Here is a 25,365-nt window from a genome sequence, read left to right as displayed (position 1 = left end):
GGGGCGTACAAACTGCCGCAAGCCTGCAGCCATATATGTGTCCCCCTACGGTCGTGTGTCTAAAACTTAGCCAGTAAACATGTCCCATCATGTGTTAAGGTTTCTCCGTCATAAGTAGTGTCACGTCTGCAGGACAAGGAATATCTGATGATCTAAAAACCTGAACGTGTGACGTCTATTTATAATTAGGAGTGCAAAGTATCCAATGCAAGTTCACATAGAAAAAGGCAACGGAAGCAATGACAACATCTACACATTTTACATGTCCACGTTGAAAGCATTTTGTTGTAGATCTGCAGCAGATTTGTTTCCTATCAAAGTGCAAAATTGTTATGGCTAGTGACATAACTAAATGTCCTCCCCCATGCTAAGCAATGTCTATGCTCAGCAGAGACAGGGAATGGATGCAATACCATTGCATCTGCCCCCCCCCCCATAGGCCTCAATGGCCTCCTCTGAGATTATATGTCACTCAGCAGGATGGAAAGAAGCAGCTTGCCACATTATACCAGCCAGATGGATAGGGTAAAAAAAGGTTGTCTCCGTCTGGTCAGTGAAAGTCTATGCATACGTCAGATCTTTCCTAGTGCATGGGCTTAGCGTATACTGTACATATAACAAGATGTGAACTTTACCCTTAACTGCAAAATCAACGACATAAAGGGAGGAGACAGAGATTGGTTGTAGCCATCACATAATTTACAAATGGGGCATCAAATCTTCTAAGCAATTCAGACGGACTGAGATTGTTGGAGATTTAATAAAGACAGCACATTCTCCACCCAAGCCAATTGTATAGATCCAGGTCTTCTGTTCTCTCTGGTCAATATGGTACAAGTCTACACTGCGTTTGTTTATGCAGTACAGAAAGGAGACGCCCTGCATACATGTACAGCAAAATGTAGTGTGAGCGGCATATTACCTTCAATGGCCTGCAGACTCCTTCAGTGATGTGTCCTACCACCTCCTGGATGTTGTCTTCAACCCCTAGGAATAATCACAACACCTTTTCATATAGAGGTAGTTCTATAGCAGCTTTCACGTCTCTCCTCCTTTGACCGCGCCTTTCTCCTCCGAGATCTATCCTAGTTTACATCAGATAGACTCATGGAAAGACTACAGTGTTATGCACACATCAGATGTTTTTCAGTCTGTCCATCCAATGAGAACGCGGCATGCACTATTCTGATCTGAGTCGGGCGAGCACTAGGATCTCATGCCGGTGCAATCAGATTGATGAACACGTATTAAAGGACATCCATCAGTTTACCTGATGGGAGATGACTACAACTCTATGTAGGCGGACCATGTAGGGGCGGGGGAATGAATAAATTATATGGCGGCGGAGCCGCGAAGATCATCGGGACTGCCTGAAGGGGAGTATGTAAGTTAGTTTTTTTTAATGTGCTTGGCAAATGGGGCCTGCTGCATACTTAAAGGGGGGCTGGCCGGCCGCATACTAAGGGGGCTAGCTGGCTATAAAATACAGGGGCTGGCTGGCTATATACTACTGGGGGCTTGCTGGCTATATACTGGGAGGCTGAGACCAATGCATTTCCCACCCTCGGCTTATAGTCAATAGGTTTTCCAAGTTTTTGGTTGTAAAATTAGGGGCCTCAGCTTATACTCAGGTCGTCGTATACTTGAGTATATACAGCAACTGCAAAGAACTATTAAAATTGTGATTCAACATATATATGTTCTATAGTGTTTTGAAGGACACATTAAACTATAGTTTTATGCAATAAGAGGATGCATACAATATATTTTTTATATAGTAGTAAAGGAAAAAAATGTAAAAATTATTGGAAACAAAAGATATATTTTTCCCTTTTTCAATATCATAAGTGGTAAAAAAAAAATTTGGAGACAAAATTGTTTTAGGAACTAAACATGTTATAGGTGTAAATCAATACTATTTACATATTTGTTTGTTAGTTCGGACCAGCACAAGTCAGAACTGCTGAATTTTGGAGGCCTTTTTTTCTATTGGCCAGCTATCACATGGTTAATTTGCACAGAAACCCCTTTGGTGGTCTTCGGATTGTGCAGTGTGATCCTAGCAGTCTAGAAACAACGACACTGAACTTCAGTTTAGCTCCTTATGACCAGTACACTGGTCTAAATGTATACATACAGCCAGCCATACAGCAGTAAGAAAGTAGTTTTAAAGGAAATCTACCATCAAAAATCCATCACGATAACCCAGGGACACTTGCTCATAGATCCAGACAATGTGACTGTAGTAATGTTCTTATATTTTTTATCCATGGCCTCTAAAATTAACTTTTAAAATGATGCTAATGAGCATGAAGGGTTCATGGAAGCGTCTCCCTTAGCACTCCCTTCTCCCTCTGCCGGTTGTAATCTCACTGCAGCAGATGAAGTTTCAGCACACAGTGGAAGTGGGGTGCTCCCACCAGGTTCTACTGCACAGTATAACAGCTTGTGAAGCTACAGTACTGAGGGGCTCGGGTAACACCGCCATCTCAAAGGTGTAAAAATATGACTCATCCAGGATGACAGCTAGGACTGAAAGCTGACCAAACTCTTACAATTTCACACTCAATTCATGGGCACAACAAGACTTAGCAGTGTCAGGCCTTACCTTGGATGTTTACCTGCTTCAGCAGAGACTCCAGATGCTCTTTCTCAGACGCAGTTGCCTGATGTAGCCAAGCCAGCATATCCCCAACATACCTTTCCATGAAGAAGAAACATGAAAAAGCTAGGGTTAAACCCAACTAGAATATTTGCCATCTTCATAACAAGCATTGTAGATAATAAATAGCATACATGAAAGGTTCATGGTCTACTGTCCTATCATTAACCTAACCCTAGAGAACCAGAATTAAAGGGGGTTGCCCATAAAAGAAAATTCTCAAATTTGAATCCCATAGTGATATTAACATGATAAAGATCATTTTAACCCCTTGCTTTACAATTTTACTCCATTTTATTGCGGTTTTAGCTCCTATCACTCAGTGATGGTCAGGACTCTCTAAGCAGACACTTCACGATCCCTCTAGTGTGAATTTCCCCACTTATCTTCTGTTCGAGCTGACAATGTGGTTATACTATCAGGGGTCAGGGTTTATATACGCTTTCATTTACTTTCTGAACATTGTACCAATATCTCACACATAGAAAGAGAGATGAGACAATGAGATCCATGAGATGCCTATTACACACAATGGCACACACTCAGCTCTACTACATCTCTTGTTTGTCCACAACACACTGTTAGATCTGATGTGACTCCTTCCCCTCACTGGATCAAGAACTTATCTGCTGCTTGTAGCCATGTTCTGTTTGCTAGTGATGCATCGTGAACGACGTGAGCTGGCTCACCTCAGTGAGCCGAGGGCTCATTTAACCCTGACCCTAACCAGCTGACCACGCCCCCTTTAACCCAATACAATCAGGTTAAAAGTGGAGTGGTGTGGGGCGATTGACTGGCCTGCGGCTCCCTATTATATATTTAATGAGGAGCCGTTCAAGAGCCAGAAGAGCCGGCTCATCTTAGTAGGCGGAGCCTAATGAGCCAGCTCACTAAGAAGTACTGTAATTCCCATCACTACTGATTGCAGGCAGAAGACCCAGGGTTGGAAACCAGGGGCAACTGAAATTGTGTACACCAGGACTGATAGAAACAGGTTGTAATTGTATCTGCCAAATGCTGTATTTTTGTTAATAGCAGTGAATTACAGAATGTGTTATTTTGTTAACCTGAGCATATTTTAAAAATTGTCTAAAAAAAATAGGAATAATAACCTGGAAACAGCCATAAATTACCTTAATGGATCATGTGAATGCATCTCGATAGGACGTGGAGTACCCCCAGGACCTCCTCTGGTTAGTGCATCTATAAAGCCTCTCACTACCGCACTCCTCCGGGCTGTTCCAAATTCATCCAAGGTATATCTGTTGTCAATAAAAAAAATTTTTAAAACATTTAAAGTGCAACTAAAGCCTAAATATTATAAAATGGGCAAGCAAGATGATAATAGTAAACTTTGTAATATATTTTGTTAAAGGGTTTTTTTTTCCACCAATCAAATTAGGCCCTATCCACAGGATTGTGTTCCTAGGTGAAAGAGAACCAAAAGATATCCATTGTAAAATTTTTCATGAAAAACAAGATTTTTAAATATAGATCTCAATTCCCAACCGTTACTTTAACAGTGAATATTTCCTGTCCTGATTCACCTAGAAACACAACACTGATGTTATATTAAAGGGGAAATTATCTTCTTATCTAGCACACCCGAATTGTAGGTGCCAGGGTGCAGGAGATGTGACCATTAGAAGTGAGCCCCCTCCAGCCTGTCTGCTGAAGACAGAAAGCAGAAGGAACTGAAGAAGACACTTTGCAAAAGTACATGCACACTCTGCCTCTATCTCTGAAGTAGGGAAATTGTGAAGTATAGACACTGTAAAGATTTATAACATATTGCTGTAAAAAAATTTTTAGAATTTTACTGCTGAATAAAAATAATTAATGGGAAAAGTGCAAATTTTACACATTTTTAGCTATTTGCCTGCAAATTCCATTAAGAAAATGTTATTGATAAAATTATTCTATTAAGTTAATGTCTCACATGTCATGAAAAAGTTAAAATTGTGATGATTATGATGATGATGTAGTAAAGGTTTTTCTAAATATATTGTCATTTAAAGATAATATATCATGAAAATCAATGCTAAACCGGGGGCATTCACTCATAGATCCAGACACTGTGACTGTGGTATCTTCTTATACTTTTTATCCATAGCCTCCTTCCTTCTAAAATCAACTTTCCAAATTATGATAATGAACCTGAAGGGCTCTGGGGGCATTACCAGAGCCCCAGAGTGATCCAGATTCACAGGCTGTTAACAAAGAGCAGGACATGTGTCACCTTCCCCTATCTCTCCTTCCTCTCTCTGCCTGTGTAATCTAGCAGCAACATTGAGTGCAGGGGGAGGGGAGACAGGCTCTGCTCATTGTAGCAGCCTGTGAAGCTACAGCAGAGGGGCACTAAAAACATGGACCAATGGAATACTTGTAAAAGTGGCTTTTAAAAGCGCGAAGGCCATGGATAACAAATTTAAGACAGTTACCACAGTCACAGTGAATGGATCTTTGAGTTAGTGTCCCTGGTTTATATTGCTTTAATTTGATTGTAGATTACCATTAAAAAAAGAGCAGAGCATAAAGCCAAAGTACATCCTGGACATTCAGACACCAATGACCCTTAGTCTCAAGGCAGTTTGTGTAAATCGGCTTTCAGTCATGTATCCACTGACAGCTGAGAGATAACGGAACCTGATAAAGAGTCGAAAGATTTAACTCTTTACAGACTGTTCCCTGGATAGAAAGCTGAATCATCAAGGAAATATTATCAGGGAGGTAGTATGTAAATATGCAAAGAGTTAACCATGAGCCTCCTTATCTGTCTGATGCGGATGATCTCAGAAGGCTTTAGGATACACTACTCACAACAGGGGAAAGAAGCAGAAAAAAAGCGTTTCTACTTAATGGTGTATATACGCTTGCTCTATTCGTTTCTTAAATAAATAAGAAAAAGCTTCAAAAGCCTTGGCTACAGTTGGGTCCGGAAAGTATTCAGTCCCCTTTAAATTTTTCACTCTGCTTCACTGCAGCCAATTGGTAAGATCAAAAAAGTTTTGTTTTTTTTTTGCTCATAAATGTACACTCTGCTCCTGTTCTTGGCAGAAAGAAAACAGAAATATTTAACAAATTAGCAAAAATACATGAAAAACTGAAATATCACATAGTCAGAAGTATTCAGCCCCTTTGCTCAGTATGGAGTAGAAGCATCTTTGGATGTAGCGCAGCCATGAACAAGCTTTTAGGTACCACGAGACCGAAGATAGGGGCTAAGCATGACACATTTCATGAGAAAATAAGGTGAGAAGAGGGGATTCTAGAAAGGACATTTCATACCCTATTAGCTGAGGTGACTAGCGGTTTAGTGCAGTAAACCCTGGTGACAGGTTCTCTTCAATAATAAATGGAAAAGACAAAACTATATATTGTATAGAATAATAATAAAAAATGAAGCAGACTACATCGGTCTTTGTTTCCCAGGCAGTCATAGTACGGATGAAGTATACTTGTCTTTACTGCTCCATTAAAAATGGCCTTGGAAAATAAAAAGCTTTTAGCAAAATCTCTGCAATTTCCATGAATATAAAAAGGTCAGCGGGTAAGGAGATGCGCCAATTTTACAAATCTCAGGGCATCTTTATGTACGGTGTAAAATGACAATAAACAGATATTTTTCAATCGTTCTGTTTTAAGAGAGAGCGAGAAATGAAAAAAGGGGAGTGAGGAGCGGAGACAGTAAATCCATTTATCACAGAACAAGGACAGGCTAAATGAGTCCCATCATCCTCTTAGTAATTCCACCGCTCAGGCGGCCATTGTGCCGGAACCCCACTTCATACTCGTTATCCTGATATCGGCTTCATCAGCGCCTTTTGTTGTGGCTAAAAACTTTCAAGTAAAGACCAAAATAATCACCGTTAAAGCGAGTGCAAAACGCTCCGTTACCTCAGCCGCGCTGGAACAAAAGCGCACATTTCATAATCCATGAATAATTTTCAGGTGGATACAATACAATGGGAAGGGGGGGGGGACATAACGATCGTTAAAATAGCTTGTAGTGGCCGTAAAACCGCCAATTTTATGATTGTACTTGACGTGAAAAAAAAAAAAATCCTTAAGTTTACTATGAAATTGTTGAAATGTTTCATTCAAATGCTACTCTGCAATTTAGTAATGGCCCCTTATTGATCGGCAGAAGATTTTACATGCACGTGAACCCGCCTTATAACATCAGGCTGAGGGTTCTTTATATTGAACTGGTCTCGACATGAAGATCTTAAAAGCAGAGATGGAACAAGCTTTGAGAATATAACCCCCTCCCCTACTCTACTCCTTTTACCTACAGTTTGGACAGATAATCATTCAGAAAATGGTAATGTGAACCCCACGCAAACACGGAGAGAACATACGAACTCTTTGCAGATGTTGACTTGGATGGGACTTGAAGCCCAGACCCCAGCGCTGCAAGGCTGTAGTGCTAACCACTCAGCCACCGTGCTGCAACATTTTAAACCTACATTTAATCTCTACTGTGTAGCACTATTGGGATCTGTCTCCCTCAGTAAATCTTTTGTGAGAGAAGAACACATCAAGGAAAATCGATCGGGAGAATTGCAGCGTTTTTTTCGGAGATGGTGTGAACAAGGATCAACGTGATGTTCAAAGGACAAAGAAGGAGACGTTGTAGCTCTTTTATATTGTTTTATTTGGAGCAATGAAAAGTTGTGAAAGAAATACTTACAATTTTGCTAATGAACCATAAGGTCTCTAGGAGTGTTACCAGAGCATCTCCGTGCTACAGCTTCACAGGATGCTACAATGTCTCACCACCCCCTTTCACTTTCTGTTCCCATTGCCTTCTGTAATATCAAGAAGTGCTCCTTCTCATAGTGGGAGATTGCGTACAGCTTTAACAGGAATAAACTGGGGCACATTTACTAACCCAGTCCTGTTGCAATCACCCCTGTGCGTGGTCCGATGAAAATGAACTTTGCCGCGATTCACAAAGATCGTGCGACCGATTTCCTGCATGTGTTGCTTCCCCGCTCAGGTCCGATGGAGTTCACCATCTTCTTCCTGGTGCATGTAAGTGCTTTGTCCTGCGACATAATTTTAAATTTAAATCCCGCGCTCAGTCCATATCCGTCGGATCGCCCAACTGCCCATCCCCGATTTCTGTCACAAGAAAATCGGCGTGATTGCCCCAAAATCCGATCGCATGCAACATAATCCCCTCCTAAATAGCTGTCACAGCGGTGCAAATCCTGAAAATTTCTAAAAGCCGACGAAAATGCAATGCGTGGGACCCTTCGTTAATAAGCCCCAATGTCTTAAAGGTAGTGCAGAATGTAAAAAAAACAACCCAATGCACTACCTTTCAATAAACTGGTGTAATGGAGATCAAGGTGTGCCATGCCACGGACACTGACCACAATATTAGAATCAGGTGACAGGTATGCATGCTTTAATTTTATTTTTGTTACACCTTCTCTGAGCAGAAATCCTCTTACAATCCAGTTTGTGCCTTCAGCTCCTCCTGCTCTATCTGCCTGCAGAAATTATGTACAATCTGCTCAGCTCCTCCTACTCTATAACATGCTGTCTCCAGATAGGACACTCTGTACAATCTGCTCAGCTCCTCCTGCTGCTCTATAACATGCTGCCTGCAGATAGGACATTATGTACAATCTGCTCAGCTCCTCCTACTCTATAACATGCTGTCTCCAGATAGGACACTCTGTACAATCTGCTCAGCTCCTCCTGCTGCTCTATAACATGCTGCCTGCAGATAGGACATTATGTACAATCTGCTCAGCTCCTCCTACTCTATAACATGCTGTCTCCAGATAGGACACTCTGTACAATCTGCTCAGCTCCTCCTGCTGCACTATAACATGCAGCCTGCAGATAGGACATTATGTACAATCTGCTCAGCTCCTCCTACTCTATAACATGCTGTCTCCAGATAGGACACTCTGTACAATCTGCTCAGCTCCTCCTGCTGCTCTATAACATGCTGCCTGCAGATAGGACATTATGTACAATCTGCTCAGCTCCTCCTACTCTATAACATGCTGTCTCCAGATAGGACACTCTGTACAATCTGCTAAGCTCCTCCTGCTGCTTTATAACATGCTGCCTGCAGATAGGACACTATGTAGAATCCGCTCAGCTCCTCCTGCTGCTCCATATCATGCTGCTTGCAGATAGGACACTATGTAGAATCTGCTAAGCTCCTCCTGCTGCTTTATAACATGCTGCCCGCAGATAGGACACTATGTAGAATCTGCTCAGCTCCTCCTGCTGCTCTATAAGATGCTGCCTGCAGATATGACGCTATGTATAATCTGCTCAGCTCCTCCTGCTGCTCTATAAGATGCTGCCTGCAGATAGGACACTATGTAGAATCTGCTCAGCTCCTCCTGCTGCTCTATAACATGCTGCCTTTCAGCTATTAAGTTATTAAAGTAATGTTTTCCTACCTGTCGTCTACAGTAAAGTCTCTCTTCAATCTCACTTTGGGGTGTACCCCTTTAAAACACTGTTGGCTCCAGGCTGTGTCTTCAGTTCAGGGCGATTTACACCAGTGGATATTCCCATGTCTATTTTTACACAGCAGGTGGCGGGGGAGGTGGGGAAGGAATATTGAAAGTGTTTGCTGTCAATTAACAAATGTGATCTAGTCAAGGCCGGCACAACATGTGAGTGGCATGTGACGCTATCAGCACATTCATTTTAATTATAACATTCTCAAAAATTGCCCTTGGATGGATTTTCTAAGACATAATTGTGAATATATACACATCTGTCTGCTGGGAAAAATGTATGAGATTTCCTGGAAATGTTGTGAGAGATTGGTGAGGGACCTCAGCCCTGGCTCTAGTCCTACAATGCCAGCGAGATGTTTGGAGAATAGGAGTCACAATGCATGCAAAATATTCCTGTCATTTCAGAATCTGGTTAATTACAAAAAGAAAACAAGCTTCACCGCATGAATTCCCACTCCCGAGGACGGGCGGTTATGTAATGCTGGAAAGTAGCGCGCTAGTGCCATCTTGTGGGTGAGAGCAGGATATGGTAGAGGATCAGCAACACTAATGTGCATCGCAATAAAGGAGTTACTGTACTATATACACATTACCTTCACATAACATTGTGCATTAAAGCGATATTCTAAGACTTTTTATGGAAAGTCCTTTTTTTTTTTTTTTACTACTATAAGACGCACTTTTTAGTAAGAGAAAAACTCACTAAAAAGTCCTTGCTTCTTATATTCCGAAGATCAGGAGGAAGCAGCACTGCTAGACCCTGCTGACCGCTGTAATGGAGATCGGGTAAAGCGCTTATAAAGCATTTCCCCCAATATCTGAAAGAGCAGTGCCTTTGAAACTGCTCTACCTCTTCCAAACCGGACATGAGTATTACTGCAGGTCCTAGAGTGATGTCAGACTGATCACATGCTTCCTGCATCACTGCAAGGTCCTTAAAGGAAACCTACCATTTAGAATGGTCGGTGTAAGCTGTAAGTACCGGTGCTTACTTTTGCTCGTGTTATAAACGGCGGTATTAACACTTTTTAAACTTTAGAGCAGAGGAGGCTTCGGTGCTGTGTGCGCCTTCATAGGAAATAGCGGAGATGTTGCGCGCGCACGGTCGCGCGCAGCGCCGAAGCCCCTTCTGCTCTAAAGTTTAAAAAGTGTTAAAACCGCGATACCGTGGTTTATAACACTAACGAAAGTAAGTACCGGCACCAGCTCACCCTGAGCTGGTGCTCGGTACTTACAGCTTACACCGACCATTCTAAATGGTAGGTTTCCTTTAAACCCGTTTATGGGGCCGGAGAAAACAGTGCAGCTGGGCCTGAAGAAAAGCTGTGTGTGTTAGAGAATGGATGCAGCAGCGGTGTGTGTGTGTGTTAAGAAATGAATGCAGCAGAGCTGTGTGCGATTGTGAATAGATGTAGCGGATCTGTGTGTGCTGTGCTTTTGTGTGACCAACAGGGAATTTTTAATTGCTGTCAAATATATTTTCCTTGTTTTGGATGAGTACATGGGTGCATCTTGTAGTCTGTATCATGAATCCAATGACTATTAAGATATCAATATTTATAGCTTGCAGGTTTATCATAGCTGACAAGAAGAATGTACATGACTTCTGGCCACCATACAGTTTCTTGGTGCATACACGGTCTCCAGACTCTCTGGCCATGTGACTCTGATCATTATATGATTGTTAGTGGTTTTGTCCTAGTAAATAGCACTGAGCTGCATTACCGAGCACAACCACTATACAATGTACGGCGCTGGGCATGACTACCAATGGACATAGTGGCCTCTGAAACCGCTGGAGAAGCACCGCAGTCTGATGTTGCTCACCAATCCAAAAAGCAGGTGATCAAGATATAAAAATCCTGGAATACCCTTTAACCCCATTGGTACCTGAATGTCCAGGTAAATTTCTGCACTTAGAGCATAACAGGTCACCTAATCCCTCATGTATAAACCTCAAACACTACCTGAGAGCAGACTGTAAGTACTGTAAAGGTGTCTCAATGTTTCCACTGCTGATCATGTACATTGGTTTTGTGATGTTAACACGACCCTGTCCCTAGGTTTTATAGAACCAAAGATAAGGGGCTTCTGAAATGACACTTTCCTTGCAACCACTAAACTTGACTCATATGTAAACGCAGTGAGAAGCGTCATAGTTTCCAGACTTTGGGGGCAAATATTTTTATATAAGTAAACAGGTCACTTTTCACATAAAAGAGGGAATTCTAAAAAAAGACATTTCATACCCTCCCTGAGGGGGCTGATAGTTTAGTGGAGTCAGGTCCTCTTTAAAGCTTTCAGTCTATATATTATATAAATAAAAAGTCACTAACTTGTACAGGACAGGTCTATCTTGTAAAGCATCCATGGCCTGAGACAGTATCGGAGAAATGTCACACGATTCCTGGGTTAGTGTTCTGCACTCATCTGTCAAGAAACAAGCAATAGGAAAAATATGGTGAAAGAGAGGAAAAGTCATCATACTATATACCTCTATCTACATCTACATCATCTCTCTCTCTCCATCTTCACATGTGCGCACACACACACACAATATATTATATATACACATATACCTAAGGCATTAACCCCTTGCAGGACCAGGACGTGTCCCAGCGGATCCAAAAGAATACATCAAATGAGCGAATGTGTTTATAATATATTAGATGCAAACCATTACAGGTGTTAACAGAGAACGGCTGGCAATAAATGGTTAATGTACATGTGTGCACTGACTGTATATACCCTATTTATGGAAATGAGCATGGCCTTGTTAGCCAAGGACATCTAATTTTGCCTTTCTATCCTGCTGATCATTACCCCATGTAAACAAGGATTGACATCTTCCATAGAAACAGGGAGTAAAAAGGGGTGCACATGTAGGTGGAGCCCCGCCTCCAGGGCACCAGGAACTCATTTGCATAAATACAAGAGTGGAGTTTTCTCTTAAACGGGAATGGTATTCCTGGAAAGCTTATAACATGCAGGTTTTACAGGTGAGGCGATTTAGGAGATGGCAGCCCAGCTTTAAACCTAATTGCCACCTTCCCAGTAGGTGTCTGCCCCCTCAGTAATTCTGGGCTGCAGCGGTATAACGAGATATTTCTTGTGTAAAGCGATCGGTGTACGGCCTCTCCTGCCAGGCGGGTAGTCAGGAGAAAGAATGAAAACAAATTACTGCTTTGATAGGAGAATAAGAAACACTTACTCTGTGCCCAGCGATACAATCGCTCGTATGAGGTTTCTTGGAGTAAAGCCATCTGCTCCATAATTTCCAGCCTGACAAGTCAATAATAGAACAGCGTTACCTCCATTATACACAATTAAGCCGCTCTGATCCCCAGTGTAAGCAGAGTCCTTTAACCCTCAATGAGCCCCCATTATTCTACATGCACAGATAATTACAGCGATATAATATGCTAATAAATGTCCTTCTGTTGAGTGGAGATTATTATTTTGCCACAGTTGAATATTGGATTAATACATCTAATAAAAGTCATGTAAACATCAGCTATAGATATCATGATGTAATAAAGGGAGGGTTGTGTATGATGGTCCTGATTTTAGGGGCTACAAGGCAAATTTATTTTGCATCTAATGATTAAGGGTTGTCCCAGGATTTTTTTTTATTCATCATCTACACTTAGCGCATCAAGAGAGTTGCAAGGGGTATTTTGGTGACATCTTCTTATACGCCCTATTCCCAGCATAATTTGTTTATCAGTGCTAGGACCCCACAGATCACGAGAATGGGAGTCTGCTGTACCCCACATGAATGGAGCATTTGGTCGCACATCGATATTCATGATATGATACTGACTGAGTACGTGGCCACAGTTGCTACATACATCTGTGGTACAAGGACCCTCGTTCGTGTGATCTGTGGGGGTAGGAGGTAGGTTGATGTTACCAGAGAAGCCTTTTAAAGGGAACCTGTCAGCAGAAACCAACCTAATAAACCACTACCAATATGCAGTGAAGCACCTAAACACCTTCCAGATCATATTTCTTCCATGGCCCAGCTTAAGGGCATCAACGAGAAAAGCAACTTTGAAGTGAGATGTAAATGGGTTGTAAAAAGTCACAGAGGCAGAGACGTCCGCACTGAAGTCAAGCTCTCCTCACCTCAGATTCATCCCCTTTGCTGTTACTGATGTCCCTGCATCCAGAGACATCACTAACTGGCCCTCATGAAGCCTGGTGGATGATGGTCAATCATCCGGGGAGGAGAACTTGACTTTAGTACTTAGCTCTCCGCCTCCCTGACTTTATACAACCAATTTACATCTCACTTTAACCTGATTTTCTGGGCGATGCCTCCATGCTGGGCCGTATAAGAAACATCATCTGGAAGGTGATTAGCTGGGTAACAATATACTGGTAGTTTATTATTAGGTCAACTTCTGCTGACATGTTCCCTTTAAGTCTTGTGCCCATCTCTTTAGTGAGTCAAGGTCATTTCAAACAGCTGACTGATTGGGGGGGTATTGGGTGTCAGACCCATGCCGATCACATTTTGATTGTTCATCAATTTATATTTGAAGAAAAAAGACCCAAAATCACCCTTTAGATTAAATCCACAGCATCAGTGCTAAGGGCAACCTGAGAGATGAGATGCTGGGTCCTCGGCCTCTCATTATCTACTTCTAAGGGATTTTCTGAGAAAAGCTGAGCAGAGAATACCCAAAGAAGTGAATGCGGGGTGCTTCATGCGCTCACTGCAGAGGTGAGGCAAGGGATTGGCAACCCTTGTACGTGTGATAGGAATACCCCCGTAGACACCGGGGTAATGGGGGCAGTCTTATATAAAACTCACCCTGCCGTTTGCTGGTTTGTCCGCAGCAGCAGTTTTACATCATTGTGAATTTGCTTCACTTTTCCCAGTACCTTGAAAAAATCCTTGAAACGAAAAAAACAGAAGCAAGTTTTACAAAGACAAATTATGTAAAAAATGGTGTAATATAAAAAACTTCTATTTATCTCACATCACACTACATTGTACAGGATACATTCACATGTAAGCAAAGCCCTCTGGGAGAATACCCTCAGCATCCTACAGTACAATGACAATGAGTGACAAAATGCATGCACTTTATGCTATTTTATGATGTATTTCAACAGGACAACAATTGGATATATTAATGAGAGCAGCAGAGAATCCATTGAGAAGAAAGTTAAAGTGGGACAGATGTATGACCACTGATGATCCAACCACTGGACGCGTGGGTGATAGTAGAATGGTGGATGAAGCGTTCCCCAAACCAGTCCATTACAAAATGAGATGGTAACACTGGGAGTACAGGACTTCAGGGAGAGTTTACAAGAATTACATCCCACAAGTCGTGTCCTAAATGAGGCTCCTTGTAATGCAACTGCATTATCTTTGATTGGTGCCAAAGAGTAGAGCAATATCCTACAATGGGAGACACCCCTCACCAAAATCAAGCATGAAAAACCAGGGACACTTTGAAATTATGTTAAGGAGCCAGAAGGATTCTGCAGGCGTTGACAGACTGTATCCATGCTGCAGCTTCACAGGCTGTTACACTGTGCAGGAGCTATTCCCCCCTCCCACTGGGTGAGAATACACCAACCAGAGGGATGAGAGAACTGAAGAGGAAGAAGGTGAAGAGTGGAATTGCTTCTGCACAGTGTAAACACCTGTTAAGCTACCTGATAACACCAGCATTAGCATAATTATAAAAGTTGATTTTAGAAGGAAGGAGGCCACAGATAACAAATATAAGAAGATTACCACAGTCACGGTGCGTGGATTTATGAGTAAGTGTCGCTGGTTTATCATGCTTGTTTATCATGAGCCGTATAATGTGATTACAAGGTTTACTCTTTACCTCTGTTAATGGACCTTCATGAGTTCCTCGAAGTATATGCATTTCATCAGACGAAAGCTGAAACTTTTCTAAGAAAGCGTCTGCAACCTGGGCCCTCAGTTCCAACCGTTGGCTGTAAAAAAGAATAATAAAAAGAAACATTATATATTATTGTATAACATATGCAAAACGTGCTTGTTTCCATATAAAGGTTCCTGCTAAATGCACTTTACACACAAAACAAAAAGATAAAGATGTAGAAGAAGGTTTTACTAAAGAAGCAGCTCATGAGACCGGCTTGAGGAAAAGACCTACCTCCCAGCCCCTGGTTTTCGCCCTTCACATAACTTTTATTAATTATGCAGTCTTAGAAGTGCAATGGAAGTGCAATGAGGGCGGTCGTATATAAATTGCTGCACATTTGCACAGGTCGGTAAGGCTTTTGTCTAGAGCAGAGAGTCCTACACCACAATGAAAACTAAAGAGACTATTTTGTGGGATTCGTGATAAAAAGGACAAACTCGGACTCCGCAAACATAAAATAAATGAAATGTTCATGAAAGGAAATGTACCATTTAAAAAAAACTAAAAAAAAAAAAAAACTACAAATACTCACCCCCGTTCCTCTTCATCTTGAGCAAGATGTTCGGTGCCCCGGGCTGCTAATAATGCACGCCCCTTTTGTGACGTCTCCCATGTTGGAGAGGGAGGCATCTATTACGCAGGAGGCGCTGAGAGAGGGAGGTGCGGGGTGTGCATAATTAGTAGCCTTGAGCACCAGACATCTTGTCCCCCCACTCTTTTCTAGGTGATCCTGGCGCATCAAACTTAGCGACGTACAGCGTTCGGATCAAGAAGGACGAGGAGCGCAGCAAGTATGTGAAGTTGTTATTTAGTTTTTTAAATGGTAGAATTCCTTTAAATGTATATTCTTAAATTAAGGATTAAGGCCAAGGGTGAGCAACTCTTATTGGTCCAAGAGTCATACGGTCATACATTTTAAGAGGCCACATTAGTCACCAGCACCCCAGATGCACCCACAACCACAGTACAGCGCAAAAATGCCACCATAAAACAGCAATAAACACCCCCCAAAAAACCCATATACTGCATTCAAAGCACACAATAAGAGTGGTGACCTCAGAACAGATAATAATAGTATTAAAGACCCCAGAGGAGTCAACAATTACACAGACTCCACAAGTCAAAGTCGTGGAGTCTGTGACAACTTTGGTGGAGCTGGAATCGGAGTTAGGGAAATTGCAGAGGTCTTTATACTACCATTTGTCCTGCTCCTTGCCACTTTCTTCTGCTTAAACTGTCAAGGGAGCCACTAGTAGGACACTGCTTCTTGGTGTGAACCTTCACCAGAGGTGACTGGGTGTGGAAGGCATAGATATTGGGGCAGATTTACTTACCCGCTCCATTCGCGATCCAGCGGCGCCTTCTCTGCACTGGATTAGGGTCCGGCCGGGATTCATTAAGGTAGTTCCTCCGCCGTCCACCAGGTGGCGCTGCTGCGCTGAAAAGCATCGGAACGCACTTGAATACACCGAGGCCGGCTGAGTGAAGGTAAGTGCAAGCTCCGCAACACATTTTCCGTTTTTAAATATGGTTTTTCCGAATACGTCGGGTTTTCGTTCGGCCCCGATTTCCGTCGCGCGCATGCCGGCGCCGATACGCCACAATCCGATCGCGTGCGCCAAAATCACGGGGCAATACAGGGAAACTTGGTGCATCACGCGACACAAATTAGGAGGTATCTGGCGCTCAGTTGGACCGTGCTCCAGCTTTATCATGCAAAACCTGTCGCACGCCCCATGTTAAAGGTGCACCACAAAATAGTTGATAAACTGTCAGTCCCGTGCAGGAAAGCGCCAGATTCAAGATTTCTGCGGCACCGAGCATTGTACATGGGCAGAGCACTTTTAGTGCAGTTTCAAACATTCTAAGAGAATGTGCCCCTCGATGTTTTCTAAAAATTCTAAAACATTAAGAAAAACTGTGCATGCATTACATTTAAAAATGCATTTATTTTCAGAATGTAGATGCTGTGAACAGCAAAAAAAATTTACCAAATTTTCTAGGGCACTTTTCTCCCATCGGTGGATAATACAATCTGTAACTTTTCATTTTAGATTTACCATAATGCCACTAGGTGGCAGTAAAGCATTGGGCAATGTAGACTTTTTCATTCCTTAATTTGCCATCTCCTTGACAAGTTGTAACACTTTCCGTCTTGATTGGATTTACTTTATTAAATAAAGCAATAAGATTTAAAAGTGCATTCAACACAGAAAAAGTTACTCACAAATAAAAACAAGTCCTTGAGCCTCCATCGCCAGGTTATTGAGCTCTATCCCACAATTTTTAATTATAGCTTTTCTCGGAAAAGTTTCAGAAAACTTAAAAAAGGACTTTCTGGCCAGTAACATTTTTTAAAAACTCTACAGAAGTAATTCCCCCCCGGAGCTCCTCTCCCAGTCTTGAGTTTATGGTTCCCAGATCTCTTCCTTTAAATCTTTACAGACAGTAAAGGACAGTCTCCTAAGGCAGATAAATCATCAGTGGAAATATTCTCTATGCATGGAAATAGTTAATCATCCGCCTCCTTTCCTTACTCACTACAAGAGGAAGAAGGGACAGAAATAGACAGAGAAGCTACTTTACTTAAAGGGGCTGTCAAGTCACAACCAGTTATTCATAGAATAGGGGCCAACTTTCTGATCAGTGGGGGTCTTAGTAATGGGGACCCCCACTGATCACAACAGGGGTGTTATACCCCAGATGAACAGCACACTCAGGCGCAAATGCAACTATGCTGCTCTATTCATCTGTATGATGCTGACAAAGATAGCCTAGAGCTGTACTCAGCTATCTCAATCAGTGAATGGAGAGGCAGTGACTGCAAGCCGGCGCTCCGTTCTTTTGGTGTATAACGGACCCTTATTCTTGTCATCTGTGGGGGGTCTCATCATTGAGACCCCCAATGATCAGCAAGCTAGCACTTATCCTGTCGATAGGGGCCAACTTGTTTTGACTGGACAACCCCTATAAAGGAAATTGAAAATAAGCATGATAACCCGAGGACACTTTGGCCACATGCACACGACCGTATAGGGGCACAGGGTCCAAGCCTCCTATAGTCTTCTAAAAAAAAGTCAGCAGCCGCACAGCATTCTATGGAGAAGGGAGGGATGAGGAGCACTCACCCCTTCTCCTCCAGGCCAAGTGCATGAAGCCTTACTCATAGATCCAGGCACCATGACTGTGACCTCCTTCCTTCTAAAATCAAATTTATGCTTATGAGCCAGAAGGGTTTCAGGAGGTGTTACCAGAGCCCCTTTATGCTGCGGCTTCAGAGGCTGTTACACTTCCATCCTCCCACTGTGTGAGATTACAGCAGACAGAGGGAAGGAAAAGTGGTGAGGGAGCAGGGGGAAGGGGAGACATTGGGGGTCATTTACTAAGGGTCCGATTCGCGCATTTTCCCTTTTCCTGTATTTTTCCGATTTGCAACGTTTTTCGCTGAATTGCCCCGGGATTTTGGCACACGCGATTGGATAAAGGCACATCGGCGCCGGCTTTCACGCGTCAGAAATCAGGGGCGTGGTCGTCGGAAAACCTGACGGATTCGGATAAAACGCGGAATTTACAAAAAAAAAAAAAGCACTCACATACACCGGAACGAAGGAGGTGAATTCCAGCGAATCTCAGCGGACTTCAGCGCAGCAGCGACACCTGGATTGCGAATGGACCGGGTAAGTTAATGTGCCCCATTGTAACAGCAAGGAATCTACAGCACAGCACATCTACAGCTCTGCTAACCACACTGGGAGTCCTCTTGGCTCATGAGCATCATTTTAAAAATTGATTTTAGAAGGTAGAAGACCATGGATAACACATTTAAGAAGATTACTACAGTCTCTGTGCCTGGATCCTTGAGGAAGTGCCTCTGGTTTATCAAGCTTGAACTTGATGGTAGATTTCTATGCTAAGTTAAATTAACATGCTAAGTTAGCGCAATGTACTGCCAGAAGAAGCCAGAGAGACCATCTTCTAGCAACCGCGGCTCACCAGATTTCAGATCAAGCAGAGGAGTGACATTTGGCATGAGCAGGCACTACTCATTAAGAAGTCGGCATATCTGAATTGCAGGGGGGGGGACAACCAACTATTCCCAGGAGTTGGATCCTGGACGGGCTCTTTTACCACCCCCAAAGCACTTTAAAGTAATTTGCATGTTTTTAAAAGCTGATTTCCAAGATATAACAAACTGGGACAACAATAACGACATGCTTGGATCAGCTAGAAGCACGTATTATTAGTTTGGGTAGCCAATTTTGCAGGATCATTTTCCTGTAATAAAATACATTACAAAGTTTTACTTCATCGTGAACACTGTTTTTTTTTTGTGCATTAAAAAAATTGCTCCTTAGTAACTCCTTACGGCCAGTCTGACCTTCTTATATGCAAAAAAAATAGGAATAATGCTGTTATTCTAATAATAAGCAAAAGCAAAGTGTAAAAATACATTCTACAAAAGACGGTACAAGTTAACAAATATACTAAGTGACAGTATATCAGCAATATAATAAGCAAGTAATAAGGAGATAAAAGACGTAGTAAATTCTTCTCCTTGCGGGGGTCACTTCATGTGGAATGTCTTGTACTTTGCCGTCTCATAATTATGCGTATAAAAAACGATGGAACAAAAGTTCCATTGAAAACTTTAGACGCGTCCCAGGAAGACAAAGGTAGCGGCTCATGGGAATGTTTCGTTGTGCGGTCCTGCTTTTTGATCTCAGGAGGGTCCTAACGAAGCCCCCCGTCCCCTGCCACACTTGTTTCCATGGTAACCACTCTCATGCTGCTCAGTAAGTGATGGTCCATTCTCAGTATAACAGGGGCCCGGGCTGTGACAATAAAGTGACTTTCATTCATGGCCGGTCGCTTCACTTCTTACAATCATGTCACAACCTCAGGAGTAATCAGGACTAAACCAGAAGCCATTCATAAACCCCGCTGTCCACACGCTTATAATCTCACTACAGAAATTTACATTTTTCCCTAGCATTAGGGCGGCACAGTGGTTGAGTGAGTAGCACTTCTGCCTTGCAGCGCTGGGGTCCTGGGTTCGAATTCCGCCCAGGTCAACATCTGCAAAGACTTTGTATGTTCTCTCTGTGTTTGCGTGGGTTTCCTCCGGGTACTCTGGTTTCCTCCCACACTCCAAAAACATACTGTTAGGTTGTTTAGATTGTGAGCCCCATGGGGACAGGGACCAATTGGACATGCTTTGTGCAGCGCTGCATAATCTGTAGGCACTATATAAATAAAGAATTATTATTATTATTATCGCAATGCGGCCTGTTGTAGCCTCAGACAGATCTTGAAATTGTAGAAGTTACCCCATGTAAGACGCCGTCTGACACAACTGCAGCTAAATGTGTAATCACAGAAAGTCTGCAGCAAGTAGCAGGAACAATCTGTGGTGTATATGTCTATAGGCATCTATAGGCCCTTATCTGCCTTGATGGGGACCAGAAGAGATTGGGGGTCATTTTCCCGACGTGTTAATTGAATATTTCCGATTTGCCGACATGCACGCGACGGAAATCGGGGGATGTGGCCAAACGAAAACCTGACGAATTCGGAAACACTGCCGCATTTGAAAAAAAAATAAAAAAAGTGTCGCTGGACACGCGCTTACCTTCACCCAGCAATGAATCGTGAACTCCGGCGGACCTCGGCGGACTTTAGCGCAGCAGCGACACCTGGTGGACGTCGGAGGAACTGCCTTAGCGAATCGCCAGAAGACCCGAATCCACCACAGAGAACGCGCCGCTGGATTGCGAATGGACCGGGTAAGTAAATCTGCCCCAATGTATTACACATAATGGGGTTGGCCACTTTACCTCATGGTTTTTGTAATGTGTTGGGGGCACGATATGAGGTAATTTAAAAATATACATTAAAAGTTCTGCACCGCTATTGATAGGTAAAGTGAAACTTCCTGTCTTTTACCCCATTAGCCAGATATTCCTGACCCCAAAGATGAAAATCCTATATTCAGGAATACTTTCATAAAGTCCAGACAGGGCGACAGTTTGTGGAAATATATAGATTACATGACAGGGGTTTTCACAGAAGGGCTCTAGGGACGTTATCAAAGCCCCTCTGTGTAAAAGCTTTAAAGGCTGTTACACTGAGCGGGAGCACACCCCCTGCCACTGTGTGATATTACAGCAAACAGAAGAAAAAACGTGACGAGGGAGTAGGGGGGAGAAGTGCTCCTGCACATAGTGACGGGAAGCTTGGCTCTTCTCACTGAGGTGGATCATTTGGTTCAGCTCACTTAAAAAAGCCGGCTCTCCATGTTATTACATAGGGAATAATTTTCAGGTAGCAAACCACTCCAGCACTCCACTTTCAGCGCACTGTGCAGATCAGCAGATATTACAATATTATAGGGCTTTGCCATCCACTTTTCTATCTCACATAGAGAATTATATCAGATTATGATCAGGAAGGGTCTGTCCTTAGGAAGTCCCACCCATCCCAAGAATAAATAAGCAGCAGTGTTGGTTTATTATTGGATCACCTGCCTATTTTGCATTTGTTTGTTTTTTTTACCTAGGACTTTGGCAGGGTCAATGGAGGTTTTTAAAAGTCAGGATGCAACCCCCATAGTGAGCCCCCATAGGCTGCTCGTCAGCCTATGGAGGGGGAGGGGTGAAGAGTGCACCTCCTCCTCTCGACTCTGTGTTCACCTGGGAATGGATCTAGGCAAGCACACAGCCATGGGAACGAGCCCTTAATTGGGACCAGGAATACATTATCTCTGCTGACACATCATACATTACTCCAATAAAATCAATCAATGTGGAGGAAAAATCTTTTACCCAAATAAAACATTTTGTCCAAAATGGCCGCCTTTCCTCCACATGATGACAGGCCGTGTGCATTCATCGTTCTTAGTCTTGGGACATGTGGGTTATACTACATATCTATAGGACCATGTTATGTCAGTACATGAAAGGGACCTCTACCATCAGTATTTTATCCTAATATTTCCATCCGCTGCAGATTCCCAAGTGAAGAAACGACACATCGAGACGCGCTGAAAGCAAATTTTTAAAGTTGTTATACTGCGTTCTCACCTCTGCCTCATTTTACTTTCTAATAAGTCGCAGGCAATCAAATAAATTAAAGATTAGATGGAAAAAAAGCAATTTTCCCCTCAGGTTTTCTGCACAGCGATGTCATCCGAAAAAAAAAGTGGTTTTTATCTCAAGTCAAGTGCAAATACTTGTGTATGAATTCCGCTTTTTGCAGAGTAATTATTTTAGCAAAACGTGAGTACACAGGCAAAATACTAGTAATGAGAGAAGCCGGAGGATCAAGGGGTGATGACTTATATAAGGGTGCAGTTACATGTGGCGTACAAACACAACGCATATTCCCGGGGCTCAGCCCAATCACATATGTGTTTCAATTAATACGCATGCAATCGGTAACCAGGTGCTTTGTATTGTTTAAACGCCAGGTATGATCGTACCATAAGGTTATGGGGTTAGGTCAGGTTGCTGTACATGTTGCGATACAGACATAGGCTGTTTGCTAGGCCGCACCTGAATTCGCAGATGGTACTTGTGTGGATGGTATTCCCACATTAGCATTAATCGTATATAGTTGGAACTTAAGGGGTTGTCCAAGACCTTTAAATAAAAAAAGCTATGTGGCCAGGAGGGGCCATCTCGCTGCCCCACAGCTCCATCTCTCCAGGCCGTACCCAGTTTACTGCGTTTAGACCAGCTTCCAGTCAGCCAAGGTGGCCCGCCACGGCCACAAATCCCCATATCCCAGCACCAGATACAGTGCCGGAATATGGTGATGGTTGGCCGTTGTGGCGCCAAAGCGAGCTGGAAGCTGGTCTGAGCGCAGCTTCGCCCTGAGAGACTGCGCCGTGGGTCACCGAGGAGTTAGATGTGGACGGAAGCTCCCTTCCGTCCACATATATTCAATGAGATTGATGAAAGAAACACGGTTGTGCTATTTCTTACCAGTTGTGCATTTACAGCCTTCACCGTGTAGTTTTAATGGTACATCCCTTTTTATTCCAAATCTATTTTTTTTTTGTCTGAATACCTTTAATAAAATTTTTTTTTTTAAATTTGACAGTGTAAAAGTCTATGAAGCTCTGGTAATGCTAATTAGCATAATTGTAAAAGTTGATATTAGAAGAAAGGCGGCCATGGATAATAAGTAGAAGATTACCACAGTCACAGGGTCTGGATCTATGAGTAAGTGTCCCTGGTTTATCATGGTGGATATTGGAGGTAGAGTTTACGAGATAAAAAAAAGGACCATAAAACCCCCAACAACTGGTGTAATGAAAGGTATATGATACTACATGCAACAGATACAATATGATTACCAAATACTGTATTATACGTAATGACACCACTAGTGGGTTTATATCTCTTGCAGGTATTATACTGGCTGCCTATATAATTACAGGCGGTCCCCTACTTAAGGACACCCGGCTTACAGACGACCCGTAGTTACAGACGGACCTCTCTGCACACTGTGACCTCGGGTGAAGATCTCTGGATGTTACTATAGTCCCAGGCTGCAATGATCAGCTGTAAGGTGTCTGTAAAAAAGTTTTATTGATAATCCTTGGTCCCATTACAGCAAAATATTTTGAAAATCCAATTGTCAATGGGACAAAAAAATGCTTTGCCTGGATCTACAATTTTAAAATATACAGTTCCGACTTACATACAAATTCAACTTAAGTACAAACCCAGGGACCCCATCTTGTACGTAACCCGGGGACTGCCTGTACTGATTATTTAGGAACATCTTCTGCTTCTTTTTAAGTGCAGCTTTGATTTCAGCCTTGCACAACAACAGGAGAAGATATCGTGACTATTGCTCATACAAATTTAAGGTTTTCCTGAATAAAAAAAAAAAAAGCCACAACAAATCCCTGTGGGTCCAACTACTGAATATTCATAGAAGCACGAAATGAAAATTATTCCACAGATTCAGAATTACTTGCTAATTAGCGATGTCATAAAGAAAGAAATAGGAGGAAGCAGCAAGACGTCTGCCAAGAGTCAGGATACATTTAGTCAAAGATTTTTTTTTAAGTAGTCGAAATAAACTCTATAGCAACTAAATACAAACCTATTTACCACTTTTTTAACAAACTGAAAAAAAAAGGTAGTATAGAAGCTTTATATATATATTTACACATAGGGGACCATTTACTAAGGGCCCGATTCGCGTTTTCCCGACGTGTTACCTGAATATTTCCGATTTGCGCCGATTTCCCCTGAATTGCCCCGGGATTTTGGCGCACACGATCGGATTGTGGCGCATCGGCGCTGGCATGCACGCAACGGAAATCGGGGGGCGTGGCCGAACGAAAACCCGACGGATTCGGAAAAACCGCCGCATTTAAAACAAAAAATCTGTCGCAGAGCTTGCACTTACCTTCACTCAGCCCGAGCCAGTGAACTCCAGCGCGTTCCGATGCCTTTCAGCGCAGCAGTGCCACCTGGTGGACGGCGGAGGAACTGCCTTAATAAATCCTGGCCGGACCCAAATCCACCGCAGAGAATGCGCCGCTGGATCGCGAATGGACCGGGTAAGTAAATCTGCCCCATAGAGAAGAATAGATTTACCATATTATATAGACTCTTATTGAAGTAAATTAATATTGCTCAGGTTTACACTTCATATATAAAACCACTCAATTTGCTATAGTTGATATAATTTGCCAATTCATCCTATGCATTGTACAATGTGATATGTAAATATTGCCTTAAAGGGGTACTCCATGATTTGTTTATTGATACTGAACTATCCAACACACAACATCCCTTGTACACGATGCATACACTACAGCATTATGTTTCCTTTCTATACAGTGTGTCCTATCTGCAGGCAGCATGTAATAGAGCAGGAGGAGCACAGCAGATTATACATAGTGATCCACTGGTGATAAATGTGCATCTCATCAATCCAAAACACTGGAACAATCAGATCTCTAAAATGGGTCTCCATCACTTGCCTGAAATTCTGATTGAAAAGTGTAAAATTTTATTTAAAAAAATGCAAAAAAAAAAACTAAACTAAACTTAATGGCATAAATCAGAAATGTGAAAAACAGAAAAGAATTTGCTTCATATCTCCTAAATGTAATAGATGAACACTATGTAAAACAACTCAATATATGATTGATAAAAAGTGTGATCTCTGATGGTTCTGGGTAGGAGAGGGTTAGTAATATGAACATTAATTCAGGTTATCCTTTTTCAAAATTTAGCTATAGATAAAGGTAATGTTCACTTTA

General features: G+C 42.4%; 1 protein-coding gene across 1 annotated transcript in view; it reads right to left on the bottom strand.

The window, feature by feature from the left end:
• The window catches only part of COG6 (component of oligomeric golgi complex 6), a 64,928-nt gene that overhangs the window by 23,080 nt on the left and 16,483 nt on the right, over positions 1-25,365 (bottom strand). The window contains exons 5-11 of the mRNA XM_072134460.1: positions 15,018-15,129; positions 13,982-14,064; positions 12,374-12,444; positions 11,499-11,592; positions 3,796-3,924; positions 2,609-2,700; positions 923-987 (exon numbers count right to left, since the gene is read on the bottom strand). Coding sequence (XP_071990561.1) covers positions 923-987; positions 2,609-2,700; positions 3,796-3,924; positions 11,499-11,592; positions 12,374-12,444; positions 13,982-14,064; positions 15,018-15,129 — 646 coding nt within the window. The remainder of the gene's footprint in view (positions 1-922; positions 988-2,608; positions 2,701-3,795; positions 3,925-11,498; positions 11,593-12,373; positions 12,445-13,981; positions 14,065-15,017; positions 15,130-25,365) is intronic.

This window comes from Engystomops pustulosus, chromosome 2 (assembly GCF_040894005.1).
Source record: "Engystomops pustulosus chromosome 2, aEngPut4.maternal, whole genome shotgun sequence".
Lineage (NCBI taxonomy): Eukaryota > Metazoa > Chordata > Amphibia > Anura > Leptodactylidae > Engystomops > Engystomops pustulosus.
The sequence above is the reverse complement of the archived record's forward strand: the minus strand, read 5'-3'. Positions and strand labels throughout refer to the sequence as shown.